This window comes from Rhineura floridana, chromosome 19 (assembly GCF_030035675.1).
Source record: "Rhineura floridana isolate rRhiFlo1 chromosome 19, rRhiFlo1.hap2, whole genome shotgun sequence".
NCBI classification, from domain to species: domain Eukaryota; kingdom Metazoa; phylum Chordata; class Lepidosauria; order Squamata; family Rhineuridae; genus Rhineura; species Rhineura floridana.
Window position 1 is genome coordinate 12,325,733 of NC_084498.1, and position 25,913 is coordinate 12,351,645.

General features: G+C 44.5%; 1 protein-coding gene across 3 annotated transcripts in view; it reads right to left on the reverse strand.

The window, feature by feature from the left end:
* Positions 1–25,913, reverse strand: part of LOC133373538 (transmembrane protein 132D-like) — a 456,085-nt gene that overhangs the window by 37,285 nt on the left and 392,887 nt on the right. For all 3 annotated transcript variants that reach the window (XM_061603509.1, XM_061603508.1, XM_061603507.1), the window contains exon 5: positions 18,571–18,714. In XM_061603509.1, the coding sequence (XP_061459493.1) occupies positions 18,571–18,714 (144 nt within the window). The remainder of the gene's footprint in view (positions 1–18,570; positions 18,715–25,913) is intronic.

Sequence of the window (25,913 nt, forward strand, 5' to 3'; positions counted from 1 at the left end):
CTCCACCTGTATTGGAAGGCTCTGCTGTGCTTAAAGGGTTCCAGTCCTCTCTATTAGTCTCTTACTGTAGGCATGGGGAACCTTTGACCCTCCAGATGTTGCTGAACTACCACTCCCATCATCCCTGGTCATTGGCCATGCTTGCTGGGGCTGATGGGAGTAGTAGTTCATTAACATCTGGTGGGCCAAAGGTTCCCCACACTTGTGGGGGGAGTCTCTGGTCACATCCCCTGGCTAGGAGAACACTGACCTTGCAAGTTCATCAAGTGACAACTCTTATAGGGTAGGCCCCGTGAGCCCCTTCCTCATCTGTTTTGGACTCTTCCACTTCATCAGCTGACTCTTGGTCCCTGACAGTCCCCTCCAGATTTTGTTGGACTATAACTCCTATTATCTCTGACAATTGGCCATTCTAGCTGGGCGGATAGGAGGTGCAATCCAACAAAATCTACATATCTGGGATATGTAGTACAACCATACCTGCTAAACATCTGGGAGATGCAAAGCTGGCCACCTTTCATATATGAGAAAAATAAAGTGTCTAGCATCCACAAAATGCAAGAAAAAGAGGTAAAAAACCAGAATGCTGAAAAGGTATTTATTACGTACAAAAGTACTATTAAAAATATATGCCAATTTAAAAAAAAAAAATAGAAAAAGCTTAGGAAATGCTCTGTAGAAGCTCAAAAATTTTTGGCATATATTTTTAATAGTACTTTTGTACATAATAAATACCTTTTCAGCATTCTGGTTTTTTACCTCTTTTTCTTGCACCTTTCATATATACCAGGCCAATATTATCAACTCTGACTGGCAGAGGTTTTCCAGGATCTCAAAGGAAGAGGTCTTTCTCATTTTCTGCTGCATGATACCTTTTAAATGGAAGATGCCAGGGATCAAACCTGGGACCTTCCGCATGCAAAACATGCGCTCTAAAACTGAGCTATGGCTCCTTCCCTATAGAGCAGAGATGGAGAACCTGTGGCATTCTCAGTGCTACTAGGCTTCAACTCCCATCATCCCTGCCCATCGGCCACACTGGCTGGAGCTAATGGGAGTTGGAGTCCCTCAATATCTGGAGGGCGACAGAGCCCCCAACCCTTCTTTAGGGCCAGAGACTTCAATATACAGGAATTGCTGCCTCCTCCTGTGGTGTCCTGGAGTGAACTTGAATCTAGAATCCGACAGCTCAGTGTTGAGACAAAACATCCAATTAGAAAATAAGGCAAATATAATTTTATACCTATTCCTGTTTGCTCTTTTACTTGGCAGACATGGGGGGGGGAGCGTTAAATATATTACACTCACTTTCACAGACAAATCAGGGTGGCAATGACTCAGCGGATACTTTCCATGTGCTCATTGTTATGCGCCAGACAAGGGTTTGCGTCAACATGGGTGACATGTCGTTGAATCATGAGAAAACAATCTTCCTTTTAATTTTTTTTAAAAAATTAATTGTATTTGTGGATGCCAACAACCACCGACTGAAATGTCCGCCTTAGATCTCAGTTACATCCAGGGACGCTCTGAATGTGAGTCTGTTGACGGAGCAAGCTATTACTCTGGATATAATCACACTGAAACGCTGGCTTTAAGAAAACAATAAACTGACATTTATTAAAGGAAATACAAGTTTGATAGGAAAGATCCCTAGTTCTGCCTAATTAAGGAGCAGAATCAATACCCGCGTCTCAAGAGAACTCTAAGAGAATCAGTCTAGCACTGGAAGGAGGATCAACACAGGTTAGAAAGGAAAGGACAGTCTAGGAAACATGCAGGTTCCTCTCTCTGTCTACTCTTTCCCGCGTAGACACATCAGACTTCAGTGCAAGCTGAGTTGTACCCCAACACTTCCAACAACTGTGACCCTCCAGATGTTGCTAAACTACATCTCCCATCATCCCTGTCCATTGGCCACACTGGTCGGGGCTGACGGGAGTAGTTATTCATCAGCATCGGGAGGGCCAAAGGTTCCCCACACTTACTATAGCATATGAAAATTGTATGCAGATCTGCACCCTCCTTTGTCCTCTTTTATTTATGATGTGCAAATGGCTTCCCTATCTCCCCCCCCGCCATCTCTATCATATGTAAAACTGAATGATGCCCATTCCCCAAATGGTGTGTTGCTACTCAGACACTTTTAAATAGGGTTTATCTAGTTTGAGTAGCTATACCTTTTCTTTTCAGTCAAACTTTGTTTAGTCCAAGGGAGTCTTCAGCAGATGAGCGGATTACCTTCTACTTTTTTCTTTCTTTTTTTTAACACCTTCGGTTTCTGAATTTCATATCCGGCATTAAACCCAATCTCCTTTTCATGATATATATTTATGTCAGTGCTCAGTTCTATTACACCTCTCCCTTCTGCTTTTTCAATTTCCTCTATTATTCATATTTTGCTCTGCAATATCATCTCAGTGGCTAAGTCATAAGCTGCCACTTCATATTTATGAACTGAAACATGTGTGACCTTTATTGCTGGGTGTTTTATGGAACTTCGTAAACACGAATGCAACAGTGGGGTTTCTACAGGGAGGTTTATTCCCCCCTCTGCTATATCACTCCTTCTGATAGCAAACTCAGTTGGAAAGTGTTGACAGGATTGCAAGGAAGAGGGAGAGAAAGAAGAGGGAGGGATCAGCACGCTCTGGGAAACCCATTGCAGTTCTCGCAGTGGCCAACCAGATAGGAATGGAGGAAGTTGCCTTATACAGAGTCAGGGCTCAATGGTCCATCTCGCTCAGCATTCCCTACACTGATTGGCAGCAGCTCTCCAGGGTTTCAAACAAGGAGACTCTCCCAGTCTTACCTGGAGATGCTGGAGACTGAACCTGGGACCTAGTGCTCTACCAGTGAGCCATGGCCCTTCCCCAATAAATAGGAACATAAGAGAGGACCATAGAGGCCAGTAATGGAGATGACAGGAATTATCCTTGTTGCCTTTTCCTGAGTGAGACCATTGGTCTACTTAGCCTGGTGTTGTCTACATTGACTGGCAGTGGTTCTTCAGGGTTTCAGGCAGGGTTCTTTCCCAGCCCTACCTGGAGATGCCGGGGATTGCACCTGGGACCTTCTGCATGCAAAGCAGATATTGTATCACTGAACTACTCCTGTGCAAGATAGCACTTTGAATGGGGCTTAGCAAAACCCAACTATCAGCTGATTGTTGGGTCTTGCTGAACCCCTTTCAAAGCGCTGTGCAACCATCAACTGATTGCCTTACAAATCCTCTTTTGAATGAGCCAGGTTTTTACCTGCCCTGTGACTCATGTCATATATGACACTGGGTGGGGGTTAGGTGGGTGTGGCTTGACCAAAATGGCCCTGCGGGACAAATGGGGTGGCCTGGTGGGTCTGAGCCAGAGGTTCCCCACCCATGTCCTGGACAATATGGCAAAGAGTGGGGGGCTAGCCGTGGAGACACACACTGATATATAAAATTCACTAATAGGAAAAAAACCCTTGCAGTTTAAGAATGTGCCTACAGCCCACAGATATTTAAAAAGCAGGGAAATTGGGCACCTATAGCCAATGTGCCAGGGGAGCAGGAGATCTGACCTCCTCTCTGAGATATTGTACTGCCTTATAAATTTGTCAAAATACAAACACAGTTTGGGTTGGTCTTTCACAGTCCAATCCACTTCCTGTGAAGCTTGAAAGAATTTGGTAACATGTGCCTCTGAGCATATGGTGAGTGGTGGCAACACCCACCATCTCCGAAGATGGAGAATTACATTTTTGTATGTTTGTTGGTGTTCTTCTTACTTTGCTTCTTTCCTGTGTTACTACTGTTTCTACAGAAAATCTAACTCATTAATCATCCTAGAAATCTGTGTCAAATTTATTTTTATTAATTTCAAAGCCTTTTTATTGGACAATGTCATAGGATGGTGAAGACAGCCTTTTGTGTTTCAAATTGGAGGTTATATTCTATTTCTATTTTGGGTGCATTAACAATTGAATCTGAAACTGCAGTTGAATATAAAATCAGACTGATTACAATATGTTGCTACTTAAGCAATGATTCTAGCGGTTGGAAAAAAACAAACTTGGCCTGCCCAAGATGTATGTGTTCAGCCTGTTATGCTTAAACCACTCCCCTTAAGGAAAGGTGGTCATAGTCAACTAAAAACACAGCACACACCTAGAATTTTGCTAGAATAAATTTCACCTCCCACTATTTTATCTTGTGCAAACTGAGACACTCCTCATGTCCACTGGAGACTATTCTGCAGAATAGTCAGTGCCATTATTCCACAATTGTTTCTGAAGTTTTTTTAGTGTAAATTTTGCAAAGTGTTGCTGTACTTTACATATTCACAGAAACAGAAGCAAAAGGAAATGATTCACTATAGGAAACTTTACTAAAATTGCAAAGTAAATCAAACATATTTAAAGTAACTTATCTGAACTCTATCAACTGTCTTATTATTGTTGCTTCCTCCTTGCTAAAACAAGATCAGCACAGCACATGTCTTGTTTCTGTTATTTGGGCTGATTGCAGGTGTTGTCACCACTCACCATATGCTCAGAGGCACATCATATGCTCCTTTTCCATCCACACCTTTTCAACAATTGGTCAGATTTCTGCAGCTACTGAGCATGCTCAATTTCCATATGGCTGCTTTGGGTTCCCCCCAATTTCAAGTCTGCTGATACCTCTTGGGCATGGGTGGTGCCATTTTAGGGGCATAAGGACTCACACCTGGAGAATGAATTTGCTATTACTATATAGGCTCTGCCTGAAAGTTCACTGTAGGTAACTAGTGCCATAAGCTGAATTCATTATGCAAATGACACCCAAACATGCAAATATTAATTATCTGAGGATGGCCACAAGCTTCATTTGGCAGACGCTAGGGTAGTTTATTTGTGCTTTTCCTCAGCCTCTAATTGCAAAATAATGTAGAAATAGTGCTCAAATAAATTGCCTTTTTTGGGGGGGAGGGGAATGGCGACCCTCTGCCCTGTGATCTGTGATGACAACTGGGGTATTATGTCTTTCAGCATCTATTGCTCTCAGTAGATATCAGCCTTCCAAAGGCCCTGATACCTTGCAATATTGCACAAACTGGAAAGGCAGATTTGAAATGCAAGCCTCTGGAGATGGTGCAAGCTCACCTACAAACTGTCTGAGAGCCTGCTGAGAAGGGCTGCAGCTCAGTGGGACAGCAACTGCTGTGTAGACAGAAGGTCCCAGGTTCAGCCTCTGGCATCTCCAGAGAGGACACCCTGTCTGAAATCTTGAAGAGCCACTTCCAGTCAGTATAGACAATATTGAGCTAGATGAAACCATGATCTGACTCAGTATAAACTTCCTATGGATTGTATCCAACTAAGCTCTAGTGCATGGGTTCTCAACAAGGGGGGAATTCCCCCTGGGGGGGGGAATTTTAGGGTTCCAGGGGGGGAATTGGGACCACTATTCAGCAAAGTGTGATGTCCTGTAGATTATGTACAATCTGTAAAATTGTAGTTTGTTTTTAATTTAATCTGCGACATTCAATAGTTTATTGAATGTCACAGATTAAAATCGATTCTTGAACATGCAGCATTATTTTCATTTGCAAAATTAAATTATTATTTAAAGACCAGAAAGTGCTCCAAGAAATTCTGTTATAATATAAACTAAGAAATTTTTCTCTCACGAGAAACACCACCGTCACTCGCAAAACGTCAACACGCTATGAGAGACTATTTTAGGAAGGGGGGAATTATATTCTGACAATGGTGAAAGGGGGGAATGGAGCCAAAAAGGTTGAGAACCACTGCTCTAGTGAGAATAGACTCACTGAAATAAATGAACCTAAATTAGTCATTCTATTAAATTCAATAGGTCTACTCTGAGTAGGACTAGCATTGAATACCAGCCTATGTTCCTATATTGCAGTGGGTGGGATCTTTTTGGCTCCAGGGGAACAGATTTTTATCTGCCCCACCCCACAGGCCAACTTTCACAGGTGGGCAGGACAACCAACCTGTCAATCGCATCACATTATTATTATGTCATATGATTGATAGGTGGTTTGCCCTGCCCACCTGTCAAAATCCCAACATCAGAGGTTGACAAGGGGAGCATGGGAAGGCTTGCAAAGCCCGTCTATGCTGGTCCTTTCAGCCTGTGACACTGGAGGGGAAAAGGGTGAGTACAGAAAAGGGCTCTGCGATCCTCTCCCCTTATCCGTTGTACTTCCAATGTCAGAGGTGGAAAGGAGTCACTCAAGGTGGGAGGCAATGGGAGGAAATGGAAATTGCTTCCCCCCTCCTTGAGCAAGGTGCGCTCCTACTGTCCATCAGAATGCTTGCTCCAGCAAAGGAACAGTCAGGAACCCACTTTAAGCTCTTGATCAATACTTTGACGGCCTGCCCTTACCCACCCCATACCTGATGTCCCCAAAACAGCCTTGTGGGTCAAATGGGGAAGCCTGGCAGGCCACGCTTGGCCCATGGAGCAGAGGTTCCCCACCCACTTTATAACCACACACTTTGACATTTAGCTGACTACTTCTAGTACATAACAAATATATGTGATCCCCTTCCCCCATGCAGAAGCTATTTACAATTGCAAATTAAATTTCCTTTGAAGTGTTGCACCATCAGAAGGATCCTCCTCTATAGCAAGGATGACTAACCTTTTTTTTTTTTGCTGCATACCAGTGACAGGTATGACCCAATTTGCATGTGGCTACTCCAGACTCTCTCTAACATGTATGTATATGTATACAGGACACACAGCCCCCCCCATCTCAGCTGCTCTGTTCTGTGCAGAGCAAATGAAGGCAAGTTATTGCTCCCTCCTTGCTCACCAAGTGGTTGGTTTGAAAGGGGAAAACATCCTCCAACTTGGACTATGTCAGAAGACTCTATCATGCTGTCACCTACTTGCATTGTGATGGATTTGGATTTAGACAATGTGGCTTTTTGTTGGGAAGGGCATCCCATGATGCCAACCAACTTATTTGTAAGGAACAGAAATTCAGTTGCAAAGAGTTCACATCTCAGTTAAGAGCACATGCACATTTTCAGGACCACAAGCAATGACTCCTGAATACTGTCACTTCAACCTGCTGCTGTCCATGGTGCTGAAGAAAAGCAGACAATAAAAGATGTGTGTTGTGTGTGTGTTTAAAGAGGAAGGGAGGAAGGTAATATGGTAGAAGCATCATTCTGGCATATGCATTTATTTCTGTTTCTCTATTGTCATCTCAGGTCAAGCAGGTTTTGTAGAAGCGCTGCAAATTCCCACAAAACCAGTGACAGCGGATAAATAGCAGGATGAGTGGGCACTCTTCAGGAACTATGTCTTTATCATATTATCTTAAACTCCCTGGAAAGGAAAGAAAACCCCAACAACACCTATTGTATTTCTCTAGCCTACGTTTCTCTTCAGGGCTGTGGAAATTTAATTTCTGTTAACACACTGTGGAATCTAGTATAGAGTTACAAAAATAGTACTTTGGGGTCTCTTGGCTTCCTCTGGATGAAGTTGTTAGATCAATCCATGGCTGCTGTGCTTCTCTGTGCAGACCATCTCTTGATGCAACATTCCATGAGAGGGTGAGCATGTGCCAACTGTTTCCAAAATTCACCTGCATCAAATTTCTTCTTGGATTTTGCAGTTCCGAATACATTGGTCTCCTTACTGAAGTGGAATTCTTCATTGTTTACTGTTGATTTTCATTTCAGAGCACAAACACCTGCAGTTTGCCATACAGAATTACAGAGCTTGAATGTACCTCAAAGATCATTTAGTCTACCTCCCTGCCAAAATCTTCTGCTAAAAAGCACCCTTGCTAAGTGGCCATTCAGCCTGTTTGAAAACCTCTAATGAAGGAGAGTTCACCATCTACTGAAGCAGTCTGTTCCACCATTGTTCAACTTACGCCATCAGGAAGTTCTTCCTACCTGTTTAGTCCAAATCTTTTTTTTCTTGTACATGAACACAGTTCCTGCAGTTAACGTATGTGCACATCTTCTACACTACTGAATTTTTTGTGTGATCAATAGCCATTAGTCTACCTGCGCTACTTGCAGGACCAGAGGCAGCATCCCTCTGAATACCAACTGCTGAGAAACGAATGCAGGAGAGAGCTACTGCTTTCATCTCTTACTTGTGGGCATCTGGTTGGTCACCGTGGGAAGCAGGGTGCTCCTAGACAAGCCTTTGGTATGACCAATCAAATCTCTGAAGGGCCATAGCTCAGTGGTAGAACATCTGCTTTGCATGCAGAAGGTCCCAGGTTCAATCCCAGGCATCTCCAGGTAGGGCTGGGAAAGAGCCCCATTTGAAATCCTTGACAGCCTCTGCCGGTCAGTGTAGACAATGCAGCAAAGGTGAGACTGACCAGAGAACACTGGGCATCCCAAATTTGCTGCCTCTCAAGGTGGGGCAACTTCCTAGGGATATGTGTGATAGCCTCTGATGTCTCCCTTTGAACTCTCAATTCTCTCTGGCTCTTTTGTGTATCACCATGAAAATTTACAGGGTTGTTAAGCAAGCATTTCTGAGTTCAGAACTATTAAGTTTTGTAAGGTTTTGTTTTGAAATGAGCTTATGGGAAGCATCAGAATGGCATGGGGGTATTTTCAATTTAGCACTGCAGAATGCAAAAAATCCCTGCTGGCTATAGTATGCAGCCACTCTCGTGGCTGTACAATCAGAGTTCCAGGATACCTTCCAACCAGGCACAAACCCTCAAGGAGGGACCAGAGCAGGACAGGGAAGGAGTGAGGCCTGGGGAGTTCAGGAGTGGGTGTGGGTTGGGGAGAGATCCAAGGTCCAGACAGAGAGGTCTGGAGGGCCACGTTTGGCCCCTGAACCTGAGCTTTCCCACCCCTGCTTTAGTCTCTGTGGCAGTTGTGGCTAAACTCTTTTGTCCTGTGAGACACATTCATCCCAGCCCTCATACCTGCAGTGCATATGTCCACCTCACATTCTTGTATTTGAGCATAATTCCAATGGGTCCATTCTAAGTCAGATTTAGCATTGGATACAGCTCACATACATGACATGGGGGCTAACAGCCCCCAAACATCTAAGGGCAGTGGAACTACCAAGCTGCTTTAAAATAAAAGTTATGTGAGCTCTAAATGGATCCCCAGCTAGTAATCTGGCTGATGCATGTTGGACCAGTTGAAGTTTCCAAGTTGTCAGTATATGCATATTTTGAGATAAAATTCCGTTGTTTTCAACCCAATGCTCCAGCCTATCAAGGTCCCTTTGAATTTGGTTTCTGTCTTCCACAGTATTAGCTGTGCCCCCCAATTTTGTATCATCTGCACATTTGATAAGCATGCTCTGTACCTCCTCATCCAAGTCGTTAATAAAAACTTTGAAGAGCACTGGGCCCAGGACCGAGCCCTGTGGTACCCCACTCGTTACTTCTGCCCAGTTTGAGTAGCAACCATTGATAAACACTTTGAGTATGATTCTGGAGCCAACTATAGATCCACCTGATAGTTGTTCCATCCAGCCCACGTTTAGCTAGCTTGCTAATCAGAATATCATGGGGCACTTTTTCAAAAGCTTTGCTGAAGTCAAGATATATTATGTCCACAGCATTCCCACAGTCTACATGGGAGGTTACCCAATTACAGGACAGGATGCTGGTTATAGGACTCAATCAGCCTTGGTCGCCCCTATGGATGACCTTTGTCGAGAGGACAGGGGGTGTGTGGCCCCGTTATTCTTACTTGATATCTCAGCGGCTTTTGATACCACTGACCATGGTATCCTTCTGAGCCAACTTGGTGAGATGGGTATTGGAGGCACCATTTTACAGTGCTTCCAACTGCATCTTTGGGGTCGGTTTCAGAGAATAGCATTGGGTGATTGTCTTTTGGCCCCCTTGCAGTTGTGCTATGGGGTACTGTAGGGTACCATTTATATTCACATCTATATGCATGTTATGATGTTTTAAAGTGTTTTTAGTGCTTTTATTTGCCACCCTGGGCTCCTACTGGGAGAAAGGGCAGGATATAAATGAAATAAATAAATAAATAAATATGAAGCCACTGGGAGTGGCCATTAGGAGATTTGGGTGGAGGTGTCACCATATGCCAATGATACCCGGCTATATTTCTTTTTAACTTCTGAATCGGGATAGGCCGTCCAAGCCTAGACCAGTGCCTGGACTTGTTGGTGGGCTGGATGAAGGCCAATAAACTGACTCGGAATCCTAGCAAGATGGAGGTGCTGTGAGTAGGTGGTTCCTAAGTCCAGATAATTGGTCAATTGCCTGCTTTGAATGGGGCCATACTCCCTCTGCAAGAGCAGGTTTGTAGTCTGGGGTGCTACTGGATCCATCATTATCACCAGAGGCCCAGATAGCCTCAGTGGCTAGGAGTGCCTTTTACCAGCTTCAGCTGGTAAGACAGCTGCCGCCATTTCTGGACTGGGATAGCCTGACCACTGTTGTCCATGCACTGGTAAATTCCAGTCTATAATGTGCTCTATGTGGAGCTGCCCTTGAGGTTGGTCCAGAAGCTGCAGCTGGTGCAAAATGTGGCAGCGTGACTGCTCACTGGGGCATAATCCTGCCAACATGTCACCTGGTTGCTGAAAGAATTGCACCATCTACCCATTTGCTGCTGGACCAAGTTCTAGGTGCTGGCTTTGGTGTATAAAGCCCTATACAGCTTGGGGCCAGGATACCTGAAAGACTGTCTTACCCCTTATATACCCAGTTGACCACTGCACTCTGCAGATGTAGGGCCTCCTGGAGATACCATCTTATTAGGAGGTCCATTCCATACCACAAAGGAAGTGGATCTTTAGTGTTGTGGCACCTACCCTCTAGATTTCCCTCCCATTAAATATCAGATAGGTGCCATCTCCTTTACCTTTTCAGTGCCTACTGAAGACCTTTCTCTTTCAACAAGCCTTTTATTCCTATCTGGATCTGTGTTGGAATTGCTTTTTAAGATGTTTCTAAAGATTTTTTTTAAATATGTTTTTAAGGTTTGATTTTAAAAATGTTTTTAAGTTGTTTTGTTTTTGAGATGTTTTAAGATGTTTTTAGTGTTTTGTCCTTTGTTTGCTGCCCTGGGCTCCTTTTGGGAGGAAAGGCAGGATAGAAGTTTGATAAATAAATGAACAATTAAATAAATGGGCCATTGGCCTGATCCAGCAGCCTCTTCTTATGCTCTTAATAGTGTCCTTTCCTATTACTCAAGTATGGATGATACTTCAGCAAAACTGATGACTGAATAATGGAGAATAGTCTTTACATGGAGGTACTGTACTCCAGGAAGCCTCATCCAGACCCAATCTGATCCCTAACAATCCAATTCTATTCATGTCTACTCAAAAGTAAGTCTCACAGAATTCAAGGGAGGTTATTCCTAGGCAAGGTTGTATAGGATTGCAGATGAAGTTTTGAGGAAAACTTCCAAGACCTCTTTGAGGTCATCTCCCTACTAAAATCTTGAGAACTAGTGATGCACATTTTTATTTGGAAGGAAAGCTGAGAATCTCAAGATTCTGCACATTGACCTGGATTCTGTTTTAATACTATCTAGGGAGGAAAAATCACTGCCATGCACTTTCCCAGATTTCTGGCTTATATCTTAGAGCTACTAGTTTCTCAAGAGGTCCTCATCACAACTCCTTACTTCCCAAATGATTTGGATGAAGGGTGCTGATTTACTTGAGGAATGGCTAATTCTATACTACCGCTGCCAAGACACAGCAATGAGGGCCTCACAGATATGGAGCAAATAGGTCCAAAGCAGAAGAGTTGAGGAATGTATATATACATTTCCTGAAAGCTCTCTTCAAAAGCAAGACAATTCAGTAAAACAAGTGGGAACTGGAACAAAATGTTGCAACATGTTGTGCTGCTGTTATGGATTCCACTTCTGTGGTCAATGAGCCTGCTCAGTCCTCAATGGGCTATTTCTCCCTCTCTCACCTGTTAATATCTCCCTCTTGGTGCTGCCATTTTGGCTATATAAGCAATGGCACTATCAATCTGAACATTGGAAATAGAAGGAATAGGTTGACTAGCACACAGTATGGTTGTTTCTCTCTTGTTTCACCCACCTTTACAAGCCAACCTGTGAGCAAAATGGTCTGCCAAATTTCCTCCACTGTGGGGCTGGATGGGTGAGATGGGGGAGGGTTAATGGGTCTGCATTTGTGTCGGATCAGAAATAAACTGAGATATTTCCTGATTTCTTTGGGGGGATTTGCTTCACTTACTTCTGATCCCATCTGATCTAAGGCACACCCCAATGCTCAGATGGGCCACATTTAATTGTTATTTAAGACCAGATGGCTCCTTGGGTAAACTGATCTCTGCTGAGTTAAAAGCTGCAGTACCCTCTCTGGCCACAGGCAATGATAGTGCTGCTGAGTAACACAGATAAAGCAGAATCAGGAATGTCCTGGTTTCACCAGGAGGGTGGCTTGGAGCCATCATCACAATGTGCTATAAATAATACCCCCTCTGAAGAGAAAGTGGCAGACAGTCTTTTACAAATCACAGCGGCAAGCTGAGAATGTGAGGATTTTCAGAAAATAGAAGTTGGGTGAAGACTGTTTAATATGTAGAGCTGAAAAGGATCCTTCTAAGGGCCAAGCTAGATAAAGCAATGGCGATCTGTAATTGGATTGCCTGCCTCTGTACATTTTAGCAGAGCTTGGAAAAGTTACTTTTTTGAACTACAACTCCCATCAGCCCCAGCCAGCATGGCTACTGGATTCAGCTGATGGGAGTTGTAGTTCAAAAAAGTAACTTTTCCAAGCTCGGCATTTTAGCAACTAGTCTCCATGGTGTGTGTGGTGGTGGTGGTGAGAAATTGAGAGCAGGGCCATGGTGTGGGGACACATACATTTCCTAGGGTGGGCAAATAGCAGTATAAGGGGAATGGAGAATTCCATGAGAAAAACGGTGCTGGGGAAATGAATAAACTCTCTTCTCTTTGTGCCATTTCCCCATGAAATTGCCCTCAAAGCTGGTATTAAACCTCCTTCCATGGAGATAGAGAGGTTCTGGATGAGGGCCGTTGCTAAGTCCTTTGAAAAAGCACCAATTTGCATATGCTGATACATGTGGATAGATGCAAACGTAGGGCAACTTTCAGAGGGGAAGCTTCCCTGCAAAGCAAAACCACAAAAAACAAATTTTTTGAAGGGGCAGGAGATCTGGGGTTGTGATGTTTCAGTCTGACACTGGGTCCCACAGAGAGAATGGCAAGGCTGGAGGTGAGGCAAGGAGGATGAGGCTGGTCACAATTTTATTTATTTATTTATTTTATTGCATTTATATCCCACCTTTCTCCAAGGAGCTCAAGGTGGCGCACATGGTTCTCCCCCTCCTTATTTAATCCCCACAACAACCTGCTGAGAGGCCCAAGGTCACCCAGTGAGCTTCATGGGGAAGTGGGGGTTTGAACCGAGGTCTCCCTGGTGCTAGTTCAACACTCTAACCCAGCCTTTCCCAACCTTTGGATCCCCAGATGTTGTTGGACTACAACTCCCATCAGCCCCAGCCAGCATAGCCAATGGTCAGGGATGATGGGACCTGTAGTCCAGCAACATCTGGGGACCCAAAGGTTGGGGAAAGCTGCTGTAACCACTACCCCACCACTGGATAACTCTAAGTGAGCAACTTGCTTCAACGAGAGTTGGGAGCAGAAGGAGCCCTTTTAAGACTCCACCTCCAGCCTGCCCCTTCCAGACTCCACCCCCTTGAGAGAACGACAGAGCCTTAAAGGGCCAATGCCCTGGCCTGAACACAGGCACTCCTCCTCTCTCCCTCCTGGTGTGCTCGCTGTGCTGCTGGACTGGCAAAGTGTCGTGATCGGCATCTGGTTCCTTAGGCTCAAGGGAAGGCACTCCTGAGGGTCTGGACTCTGGCCCTGGAGGTCTGAGGGGTTCTTCTGGGGGAGGTTGTCCACCAGCCTCAGTCACTGTGGTCCCCTAAGCTTCAGTAGTTGGCTCAGAGCCCTGAACTTCATCCATCTCCTTTGCTAGTGACTCTGCAGCTTGGATTGCTGATGGATGCAAGGGTCACAACAGGTGGTCCCATGCAAAGGATCTGGGGCCCAGACTCTCTGGGTCATCCCCTAACACTGTCCCTGCTCTGGATCCCACTCTTGCAGAGTGAAAGGATTTCTTCCCCATCTTTTCCCCCCACACTCTCAGTATTCCGAAGCACAAAGAGAGATCAGAAAAGGTCCTCCTTTCCCTGGCTCTCACTAATTGGCTCTCACAGATGCGCCTAGCTTACTTAAAGAGTCTAAAACAACAACAGCCATCACCAGCAGAAAAACCCCAATTATTTAAGACATCAAGAAACCATGACCGCTTGACAGGTTTGCAAAACAGGCCATTAGGACAGGTTCCCCTGATTTCCAGGGCCATGAAAACGACCATTACCTGCCTAGGACTTGGTCGTAATCATTTCAGCTAAGCTGCTAATGAGATATGGAGTGAAAGTTTGTTCCATTCCCGCTTGCTGTTGCTGCTCTCTGGCCCATCTGAGCAGACAGAGATGGACTTTTCTGCAAAGACCGAGCAAGGCATAAATCCCACATGTGTGTATATTTGTGGCAAGGTTACTCTCCAAACAGAAGGGCGTTGAGTTGAAGCTAGGGATGGGGGAAGAAATCCGCTTGGTTTGCAGTTTAAGGCGAACTGAACCTATTTTCCGCTTCCCAAACCAATCCATGAACTGAAGAGCGGCTCTCAGTCAAAATTCACACTTATCTGAAAGTTGTCATGCAGTTCTCCAACTCAAAGAAGTGCATACCAAAAAAGTGAATATTAGGGGAACGGGTGTGCACAAAACGTGTGCGTTTCTGAAAAGAACATACAAAATCTGGGGAAATTACTTGCCAAATGTGTATATCAGGAGAAATGCACGGGAATGTGTATGTGTGTGTGTGTGGGTGGGTGGGTGTTCATTTCAAAAAAATTAATTAATTGCAGACTGGGAACATAGGAAACTGCGTTATACTGGGTCAAACGACGGATCCATCTTGCTCAGTATTGTCCACACGGACTGGCAGTGGCTCTGCAGGATTTCACACAGAGGTCTCTCCCTGCCAGATCCTGAAGGCACTCTTGCAGCCATGCCCTTCACAGACATATCCCCTAACCTGCATGGCCTGGGACAGGAACCTCGCTGTAAATCTCCCATTCAGGAAAGTTGGCTGCAGCTGCTCATTGGTGGGGATGTAAAAGAGTGGCAGCAGTGGTGGTGGTAGTGAATCCACTTCTCTGCTTCTTCCCTCCACTCTTCCTCTCCCATTATGCAGGGTGCCCCTACCACAAGCTCCCTCCCTCACTGGTAGGCCTTCCAGGGACAGAGAGTTGCATTTGCACATGAGTTGTGCACGTACAAGGCTCACACAGGTCACATACAGAGGTAGCCAGCATGATGCCCTCCAGATGTGTTGGATGACAATTCCCATCAGCCTCAGCCAGCATGGCCAAAGGTCAGGGATGATGGGCATTGTAGTTACTAACATCTGGAGGGCACCACATTGGCTATCCCTGAATTGGAAACTGCCCTGAAAAAAAATAAGGGGGGAACGTACGCTCTCCAAATTTTCCAGTGTCCAAGAAATAAAAGACAAATTTATCAGAAATGCATGCAAAAGGGACCTACCCTAGCCAATCTCTCTCTCCCTCCCCCCCATTTAAACCAACATTAAGTAAATCTATTTTCCAAATCAGTGGCAGATTTATAAATCCATCTGAATTAAGACACACAGAGAGGCGTGTTTATTCAGATTATGCCAGCATGGTGGCTGGCTCTGTAATAGTTAAGCTAAATGGAAACCCTGCCATTTTTTTTATAAATAGAGTGTGCCTGTTTTTCCCACTCAACGTCAACCAAATTCATTTTATTGGGGGGATGATTAGCATGCAAACAGTGGGGCTGAAAAGAAGCCAAACATGCAGGAGGAAAGTTCATGAAAAGGGGGCTGGTGGCTTTGATGCCATTGGGGTAGTGAATCCACCCTGGGTTTTAGTTTGAACTTTCAAGGAGCTGTCCAAGGTGCTTTCAGCAAACTGTAGTTGGATTTATTTGTCTTTGTCCTTATAGCCCTTATCCTTTACCAAATATGACACATAAGTACAAATTACATTAAAAACCACAGAATAAATCCACTGAACAATGACAAAGTAAGAGAATAGCAACGCTATTCACTCGACCAATGGTCCGGGTAAAGAGGTGAATCTTGACCAATCATTGAAAAGCATAGAGAGCAAGATGCACTTCAGAGGGGAAGTCATTTATCACAACCTGAGGCCACTACAGAGAAGGCCCTCTCATGCCCCTCAAACCCCAGAGGATGGTGACTCTGTTTACAATGCCTCCCATACAGATCTGAAGAGATCAGGAACTCTGTAGACAATGACTACTTGTTCTCGGTGTTATGTCCCTTACTTAAATATATATGTTTAACTGACTATGTTCTGGTCTGGGTGGATTTTAAGGCTGATACATCTCCATGTGTCTTTTGCAGATGTATTTGATTAAGAACACAGTATTGTCATGCTGGCTTGGCATAAGGCACTCTGTTTAGAGATCTGGCATTTGAATGGACAGCTCAGGCCTCCAGCACAGAACTGATCTGTACAGAAATGTTTCCAAGACAACACATAACAAGAAGACATAAAATGTTAGCTAAGCACTAGGATTATAGAATCATAGAATAGTAGAGTTGGAAGAGGCCTATAAGGCCATCAAGTCCAAACCCCTGCTCAATGCAAGAATCAAAATTAAAGCATTCCCGACAGATGGCTGTCCAGCTGCCTCTTGAATTCCTCCAATGTCGGAGAGCCCACCACCTCCCTAAGTAATTGGTTCTATTGTGGTATGGCCCTAACAGTTAGGAAGTTTTTCCTGATGTTCAGTCGAAATCTGACTTCCTGTAACTTGAGCCCATTATTCCGTGTCCTGCACTCTGGGATGATCAATAAGAGATCCCTGCCCTCCTCTATGTGACAACATTTCATGTACTTGAACAGTGCTATCATATCTCCCCTCGGTCTTCTCTTCTCCAGGCTAAACATGCCCAGTTGTTTCATTCTCTCCTCATAGGGCTTTGTTTCCAGTCCCCTGATTATGGAACAGCACTACCTAGTGGTTGCAGATGATGCTTATATACTCAGAACAGGTTTAGGGAACCTCCAGCCCTGAGGCCTAACTAGTCTTGGCATGGAACACAGTTTGGCCTATAAGACTGATTTTGACAAACCATGCCCACCTGCCCCACAGCTGACATCACATGTGACATCAGGTCAAGGGCAGGTGAAGATGCAGCTGCCAATGCACAATTGGGAGCCTTAAAATGTTCCCTAGATGGTGCATTGGCAAAGAAGGCTTGTCATCACTGCCAGTCAGCTGATTGTTGCTGAGAGCAAGCCAGCTATGATTAGCCGAGTTTCTGAGTTCCCCATGGGGAACTCCGTAACACAGCCAATTCCAGCAGAAAGTGAAGTTTGAAGTCAGCACATTTCAGCTCAATGGTGCTGACACTAAGCTCCCTGAAATTGGCCCCACTATTAAGTCCCCCATGGGGTGATTCCTGCAGAAAGCCATCACCTATCAATTGATAGGTGATAACTTCAAGTTGGCTGGGTTTGGCTGCAGCACTGAGAGGGGTCTCAGGAAAAACTGGTCACCTGACATCATAGGTGTCATCATGTCAGGTGATAGGCAGGTGGGTGCCCCACCCCACCCACTGGTTAAAATGGATGTAGGAACCCAGGATCTTGCTCGACAGGAGCAGAGAGAATGATCACTGTTGTGGTAAGTGGGGTGAACATGTTACCCCTGTTTGCAGCAACCCTCCCCGCCCCCATCATGAATGGGAGACTCTTAAGGTTTAAAGGACTCTGTCAAAATACACCACTATTTGGAATTCCAAGTAAGTCTCCAGCTTCAAAGCGAGAATGTCGCAAGACCCTGGAGACAATACCATGACATTTAGATCAAAAAGAAAAAAGAAAAAAGGGGAAAAAAGGACATGGGCTGTACTTTACATTTTATGCCAGCTAGCTCAAGGGCTTTGGACTACTGAATGGGTGAGTTTTAATGTTGCACAACTGAGGAATCCAATGCAGTGCACTGGCAGAAACTTCTTGTGCAACAGATAGTGAAATCTATTGTGCAACAAAGTTACTGGCAACCTGCTTATGCATTCTTTTGTCAACTAACATCCTGCTGCAGCAAAATACATATCCCGCTACGTGACTTTAACTTAGCACTACATTAAATGCAACCCTTATTACCTTCAATACCAATAATAATTCTTTTTCCCAGGGATTGTGAATGCAACAACCCCAATTCATACCTCCTTTTTTCTTTGTATCTCTACTTTTCATTTTCATTGAATCGTATTTTTCCCTTTCTGTTTTCCTTTTATATATATATATATAATAAAGGAAGCCACAGACCTGAACTTACAAGATCTAAACAAGGTGGTTTATAAGAGATGCTATTGGAGGTTGTTGATTCATAGAGTCTCCATAAGTTGTAATTGACTTGAAGGCATATAACAACAACAACATATATATATTTGGGAAGTTAGAATACAAAGTCCTACCTTAATAACATTTTCATCAGAGGACCTGCACTCCACAGATTCAAGAAGATCAGTGACGGTTCCATCCTCCTCCACTGAGACCACCTTGACAGGGATGGCAACGGTCTTCCCAGTGAGAATTGCAGTGTTCAAAATCTCTGCTTCCTAAAAGATAAAGCACACCATTTCCATCTGGCTGGAGAAAGGCTCACGACAGTTCCATATATAATACCGTATGTATTATACAGGTTCAGTTCAGACACCTACACCAAATCGGTTTGAGTTAACCATTGTTTAGATCCCAAACCATGGTCTGAATTTCCATGCATGCATGCAAACCATAGTTTAGAGTTGCTTCTTTGGCTTTATTTTCCATTTGCTCAGTAGGCCATTGTCCAGGTCCAGTGGCTGCTGGATGTGACACAATAATGTGAACATGATTGGCCCATCTCCCAGAGTGGTTGGATCACTCCCTATCACAATGATGCATTGACCACACTCTGGATCTACTTGGTCAGACCCCCTTGGCAAGCTTTAATAAGCCAAGAAGGGCAAGGGTCAAGAGGACATGTTGCTGGCTGCATCACTGCAAGCACCTAGTCTACGTCATCATAATAAATAATAATAATAAAATTTTATTTATTAGTCGCCCATCTGTCCGACTTAACGGACACTCTGGGCGACATACACAATATAAAATACAATATCAACATATTCATAACAATCACAGTATTAATTTCATATCATCTAAAAAACCATCCTACACTGATACAGTGTAAAACCTAACCCACCCCAGAGATCCCATAGGCCTGCCTGAAGAGCCAGGTCTTCAAGGCACGGTGAGAAGTCATCAGGGAGGGGGCATGTCGAAGGTCAAAGGGAAGTAAGTTCCAGAGGGTGGGGGCCACGATCGAAAAGGCCCTCTCCCTGGTCCGCACCAGCCTAGCTGTTTTCACCGGTGGGACCGAGAGAAGGTCTTGTGAGGCTGATCTCGTTTGGCGGCATATTTGGTGATACTGGAGGCGCTCCTTCAGATAAACTGGGCCGGAACCGTATAGGGTTTTAAAGGTTAATACCAACACCTAATACCAACATCAGGCTCCATCAACTGAAACAGTTCCCAAGAAGTTGCAGCAGAGGTTGGACTGGACACCTCACTGGGGACTACAGTAGATGTGGATGGGGCATCAAGACTGCTATGGAGGTGAGCAACTTTACCTTCAAAGTGCCTTGCAAACAATTCACAGTGGGCCTCCGAAGGGTCTAAAACTCCATTTCCTGGAGTTGATGTCAACAGACCCCTGACAATACAGAAAAGCTCCACCGGACGGCTACTTGAGGATGTGATGGAGGCAAAGAAGTGGGCCTTCTTTGCCGCCGTCACCGCCACTCAGTCGGCATGGTTATGATGTTTTACCCATACCCGATCCGCCTCACAGCATGTCTTTCGCCACTTGCGCTGTAGCTGTCGTCCAGCCTGTTTCATTGCCCTTAGCTCACTCGTGTACCAAGGTGCAAACTGGGCTCCACAATGCTGGAGAGGGCGCTTGGGGCCAACCGTGTCAAGAGCCCAACGTGCCTCGCTGTTCCACAGCATGATAAGGGCTTCAACAGGGTCACCTGCTCTATCTACTGGGAACTACCCCTGGGCATTCAGGAATCCAATGGGTCTCTGGGGGGCGACCATCTTAATCTGTCCACCACCTTCATGACTTCTTCATGCAGCGCAGCGTTAAACTATGGCATTCACTCCCACAAGAGATAGTGATGGCCACCAACTTGAAAGGTTTTACAAGAGGAATAGATAAATTCATGGAGAAAGCTATTGATGGCTACTAGCCATGATGGCTGTGCTCTGCCCCATGGTCGGAGGCAGATGCTTCTGAATACCAATTGCTGGAAACCACAGGAGGAGAGAATGCTGTTGCACTCAGGTTCTGCTTGCAGGCTTCCAATAGGCATCTGGTTGGCCACTGTGAGAACAAGATGTTGGACTAGATGGGCCTTTGGCCTTATCAAGCAGGCTTTTCTTTCATTCTTGGATATTTTTTTCTAATGGACTGTCCTGCCCACCGGCATTCTTAAGCCATTGATAACAATGGCCAAATCAGACTTACACATTCGGCACCACTTAGTTCAGGCTATAGCCTTTGAATCACACGATGAAGGCTAAAAGATTATCTCTGTTGCACCCTAGTGTAACTCAAAAGTAGTTGCATTGTCTCCTCTGAAATTACTACTGATTTGCACCCTGGGTTAAAAAAGAGAGAGAACAATATCAGTTTCTTGAATATTTTTCTGATTCTTATTCAGAATTCCAAGGCACTTAAAGATCAAAATCAAGGCCCGCATATAGAACAAGCAAATCTTGATTTCATTTGGTTCCTGTGAATGAAGGTTTGTAATGCCCACCCCACCCCCCGAGCAGCAGTTTCTCATCTAAATAGTTTGCACTGTAGGGTTTGAAGTTTGACCTGATTTCACTTGTGGAAGAGAATGTAAGTAAGGGCTTGAGAATGCAGTAAATTGGAAGTTGACTTTTTGTACTTTCTCTTGGAGTGGATGAACAAGCACCAGTCTGTCTAATCTAATATGAGACGGATCCAAAAAGGGGGATCTTTGAACATCTTAAAGGACCAGAGATTCTTTGTCCTAATTCAAAAGAAAAAGAATAAAGACTGAAAGCCTTCGGGCAGGTAGGAACTGGTAGATGTGTTCTCCAGCCTTGTGTTTCTCAGTGATCAGTACAACCCAATCCCAAACCTGTTCCCTTGAACGTAAGCCCCACTGAGTTCAATGGGACCGATTCCTGAGTAAATGTGTAGAGATAGACTGCATTACAGTTGCAGAAAAAAATGACAAAATGAAAGCCCAGTCCAAATTGCAGGATGGTAGAGGGAGATTCTGAGCTGGCAGCGCTACTTTTGTTGCTATCCTGCCTCGACTGGGCATAACAGTAACTTTACAGAAGAATTAGAGAACTAACGCAGGTGAAGGGCTTTGAACACTCTAAGGGAGTGTTAACCTGCTGTAAAGTATTCCAGATCCAAACCCGATTCATGGGTGAGACTATAGCCAGTTGCGCCGGCCCAAGCCTGTCAGAATGAAAACAAGTCTTTAAAACAGAATTCGACTTACACCAGGCTTTCTTCTAGTCTAAATTCTGCTGGGTTGCCACGTGATGTGCCTAAGCGGAACAGAATCAGGAGCTAGCATAAGTTGCCCATGCCCAGTCCCGCCCCTGCCATACCCCTTTTGGGGAATTTATGCTGGTCTCAGCTGAGGTAGGATGAGGAACTTTTTTCCGGCTGAGGCAGGATTGGGGACTTAAGTCGGAATAACCCCTGAGCAAGGTTATGCAGAACATTCATCAGATTCTAATTTGCTCATCCCAGCGGATCATGGATTTGGATTGCTTCCTTAAAGTGTTCTGTTGGTGCTAAATGTTCTGCACAATCCTTTTATTAAGGAGCGGGGGTGCTATACCCCAATGCTATAGGCCCTTTAAATGCAAAAACATGAAACTTGACTTCCCAGCAACTTGAATGATATCCAACAGATTGGGATTAACATAAGAACATAAGAAGAGCCTGCTGGATCAGGCCAGTGGCCCATCTAGTCCAGCATCCTGTTCTCACAGTGGCCAACCAGGTGCCTGGGGGAAGCCCATTAAACATTAAAATGATATGACGCTGATTTGATCATGTGCACTTATAAATGTGTTACAAAAGCTAACAACCTTCACATTTTTCTTTCTTGAGCCTACTGGATCAGGCCAAAGGGCTACCCAGTCCAGCATTGTGCTTGCCATAGCAGCTTAGAGGGCTACAGATTACAATTTGTCCTTAACAGTAGAGGACCTATGGGAGCTGTCAACATTTTAAAAAATGACAATATATTTTTTTATTAAAAAAATAGTTTGGAAAGGCCAAGGGAGGGCACAAAAATAGCATCATGGCACTGGGGGTCTGAAATGAATAGTCAATAGTTTTAAAAACATCCTTTTTACTTTTTTAAAGATAATGACACAGTTTTTGGGGAAGAGGTCTTGCAGGGCTAGGTACAGGCCACAGACCATGAGCTAGCCACCTCCTGCTCCTCATGTTCACATTTGAAGATGGAGGAGTGACCTTCCTATCGACTCTGGAAGGTTTTAGTTCTGAAAGCTTAACGAGAAGGTTCATCATGACTGAGCCAATTCTGATCGGTGCTGAAAGAATATTGCCCATCACTAGCACCAACAGAAAACACAGACAACTGTGTACTAATGGGGGGGGGGCTCAGGCCAAATCTGGGGGCCAAATGCAGCCCCTACGCCTCTCTGTCTGACCTTGCAACTCTCACCAGGCCCACCCGCCACTGACCCAAATATTTTTGCCAGGCTTGAATGTGTTCTTGAACTCCGATATATCTGCTGTCAACTGTTTTTTGGCTGTTTTTATTATATATCCCCTTGAAATGATCGTAGAATGGGATTAATTAATGTTAGCAGCAGCAGCAGCAGCCACAACAACAACAACATCTTTCCTTGCTTGGATGGATGGAGGACAGGGACGTGGGTGTGTAGGAACTAGCCTACTGTTTAAGATGTAAATTAAAATGTACATTCATTGCTCCGCCCACTTTTGCCCCTGGCCTTGCTGATCACTGGCATGCGGCCCCTGGAAGGTTGCCGAGAAGGGAATGAAGCCCTTAGGCTGCAAAAAGGTTCCTCACTGCTGCTATAAAACAGAAAGCCAATTCTGAACTGAGCTGAGGGAATATTGCCCATCACTATTGCCAGCAGATAACACAGGCATTCTGTAAGCAACTAATGATTTTACAAACCACGAAGGCTCTTTCATTATTGTCTGTGCTTGAAAGATTCCTTCTGTCCCCCACCAAACATGCCTTTTTCATCCAACAAGGAGCACTCTGACCAGATTAAGCAGTGGGTGGAATCTTTGGAAACAGTTCTTCCATCATTCCTTTAAAGGCGTAAAGTGGCTCAAGGGATCCCCTGGGGAATGTCCCTTAAGAAATTATTTCATTCAGAAGAAACAAACATGCGACTTATTTAGCCTAGAGAGAGATTTATAGGTCATTTCCCAGCACGTTCAAGAATCTGGAATCCAAACAGTCACTAATTTACAAAAAGGGCATGAGGGATGCTGAAATGACACCAGATGCATTTGAAGAAAGTTGATACTCTCCATCCATAACTAACAGGATTATGGGAGATGATGATCTAGCTGGGAGAATGATTGGCCTTGGCGAGGCTGTCTAGCAAAAGTGGATCCCCCCAAGCAATTTTGTTTTGAAATCAAAAGAGATGTTGACAAGAGCCAATACAGGGAGTTCAGTTTTGGGATGCATACTGCAACAAAGCAGAGGTGGGATTACCATTGTTTCCAGAGCTTGGAAAAGTTACTTTTTTGAACTACAACTCCCATCAGCCCTAGGCAACATGGCCACTGGATTAGGCTGATGGGAGCTGTAGTTCAAAAAAATAACTTTTCCAAGCTCTGGTTTGGACAAAATGCAGTGGTGGCTGACGGCCATTGGGACTCTAAGGCAGGGAGGCCAACAATAGATGGACCCAGAGTGAATGAGAGGCAGAACCAGCTAATTCTAGTTTTGTTCCCCTCCTCCTTCCTCCCTGTTGAGTTCTACAAGGGCAACACTGAAACTAAGGCCACATCCACACTATACAGAGAGCTACAATTCCCAGAGTTCCTTAAGAAGGATTGATTGTTAAACCACCCTGGGAATTCTAGCTCTCTGAGGGGTATAGGGGTCTCCTAACAACTCTCAGCACCCTTATCAAACTACAGTTCCCAGGATGTATAGCCTGGATGTGGCCTAACGAGGAGGAAGCTGACAAACTGTACCAGTATTTTAAGAGTTGCAGTATTTTAAGAGTAATTGGTTTTAACATCTTCATAGTTTAATCCTGTTTTAATGCTGATTTTATATGTTTATATGGTTTATATGTTTATAGGTTCTTCATGATATGTACTTGTTTTTATCTGGAAGCCGCCTTGAGTTCCAGTTTGGGAAAAGGGCGGGGTATAAATAAAGATAAATAATAATAATAATAATAATACCACCCCTTGGACTGCTTGTAAGTAAGAAGACAGGCAGGTGGGGGCTGGCTGAGTGCAAGAGCCCTCTCCCCTCCTGCAGTTTCCAGCAACTGGTATTTGGAAGCACACTGCCTCCGACCATGAAGGCACAGCATGGCCATCATGTATCCATTGATAGTCTTATCCTTTCTGGATTTGTCTAATCCTCTTTTAAAGCCATCCAAGTTGATGGCCGCCACTGCCTCTTGCGGGAGCAAATTCCATAGTTTAACTATGGGCTGTGTGAAGACTTCCTTTCCTTTGTCCTTCCTGAATCTTCCAACATTCAGCTTCATTGGATGGCCACAAGTTCTAGTGTTGTGAGTGGGAGAAAAACTTTTATCTACAGTATCTACTTTCTCCATGCATGATTTTATATATTACTGCCATGGCATCTCTTACTCACCTTTTCTCTAAACTAAAAAGCCCCAAATGCTGCAATCTTTCCTCATAGGAGAGTTGCTCCATTCCCTTGACGAATTGCAGCATGGAAAAGCAGGCTCCTATGTGGCTCTTTTGTAAGGGCACCTGGCTTTTCCATTTTGCTTCTGCCCAGTGATATATCCCCCTCCCATGACTGTCCCTGGAGGTCCATACATGGCAACACCCTCGTGGAATTAATATCGCCATGCTGACAAGGACCAGGGCCCATGGGGTCACAGTCACAAGCTGTCAGTAACACAAATCAAATAACACAGGTGGCAACTGCTTCAAAGAGCTAGAGGCAGATGACGTAGGCTAAGGTAAATAGGCAGTCAGGTTCCAAAAGTTAGCCCTGGCAAGACACTGGAAGTCTATGCAGTAGCTACTGTATAGGATGCAGAAAAACTGGAACGAGTTCAGAGGAGGGTGTGATGTTCCTGTATTAGTGTAAATAGGGTAAGTGCTGTTTGTATAGGAGATACATGGTAAGTAGAATGAAAGAGGAAGGGGGAGTGAATGGGCAGTAGAATGCTGGATGATTGGCTGAGTGTTTTAAAATGGCTGAGAGTATAAAAGGAAGTATGACAGGTAAATCTGGGTGGATGTGAGGTGGTGAACGTTGGAGTGGATGTTGATAGGTTGTTTTGGTGGGTTTGAGAGAGTTGTTTGTCAGGACAGCGTAGAGAAGGAGGGGGGTGGAGTTCGGATTAGTATTAGATAAAACCATATGCTTATGTGCCTTATGAAGTAATCTTGTTATCTTTGTTATCTGTGTTATTTAATAAATAATTTGGTTTACCAAAGGCCTGATCCTTGGCTGGGGTTTTACAGACCAGA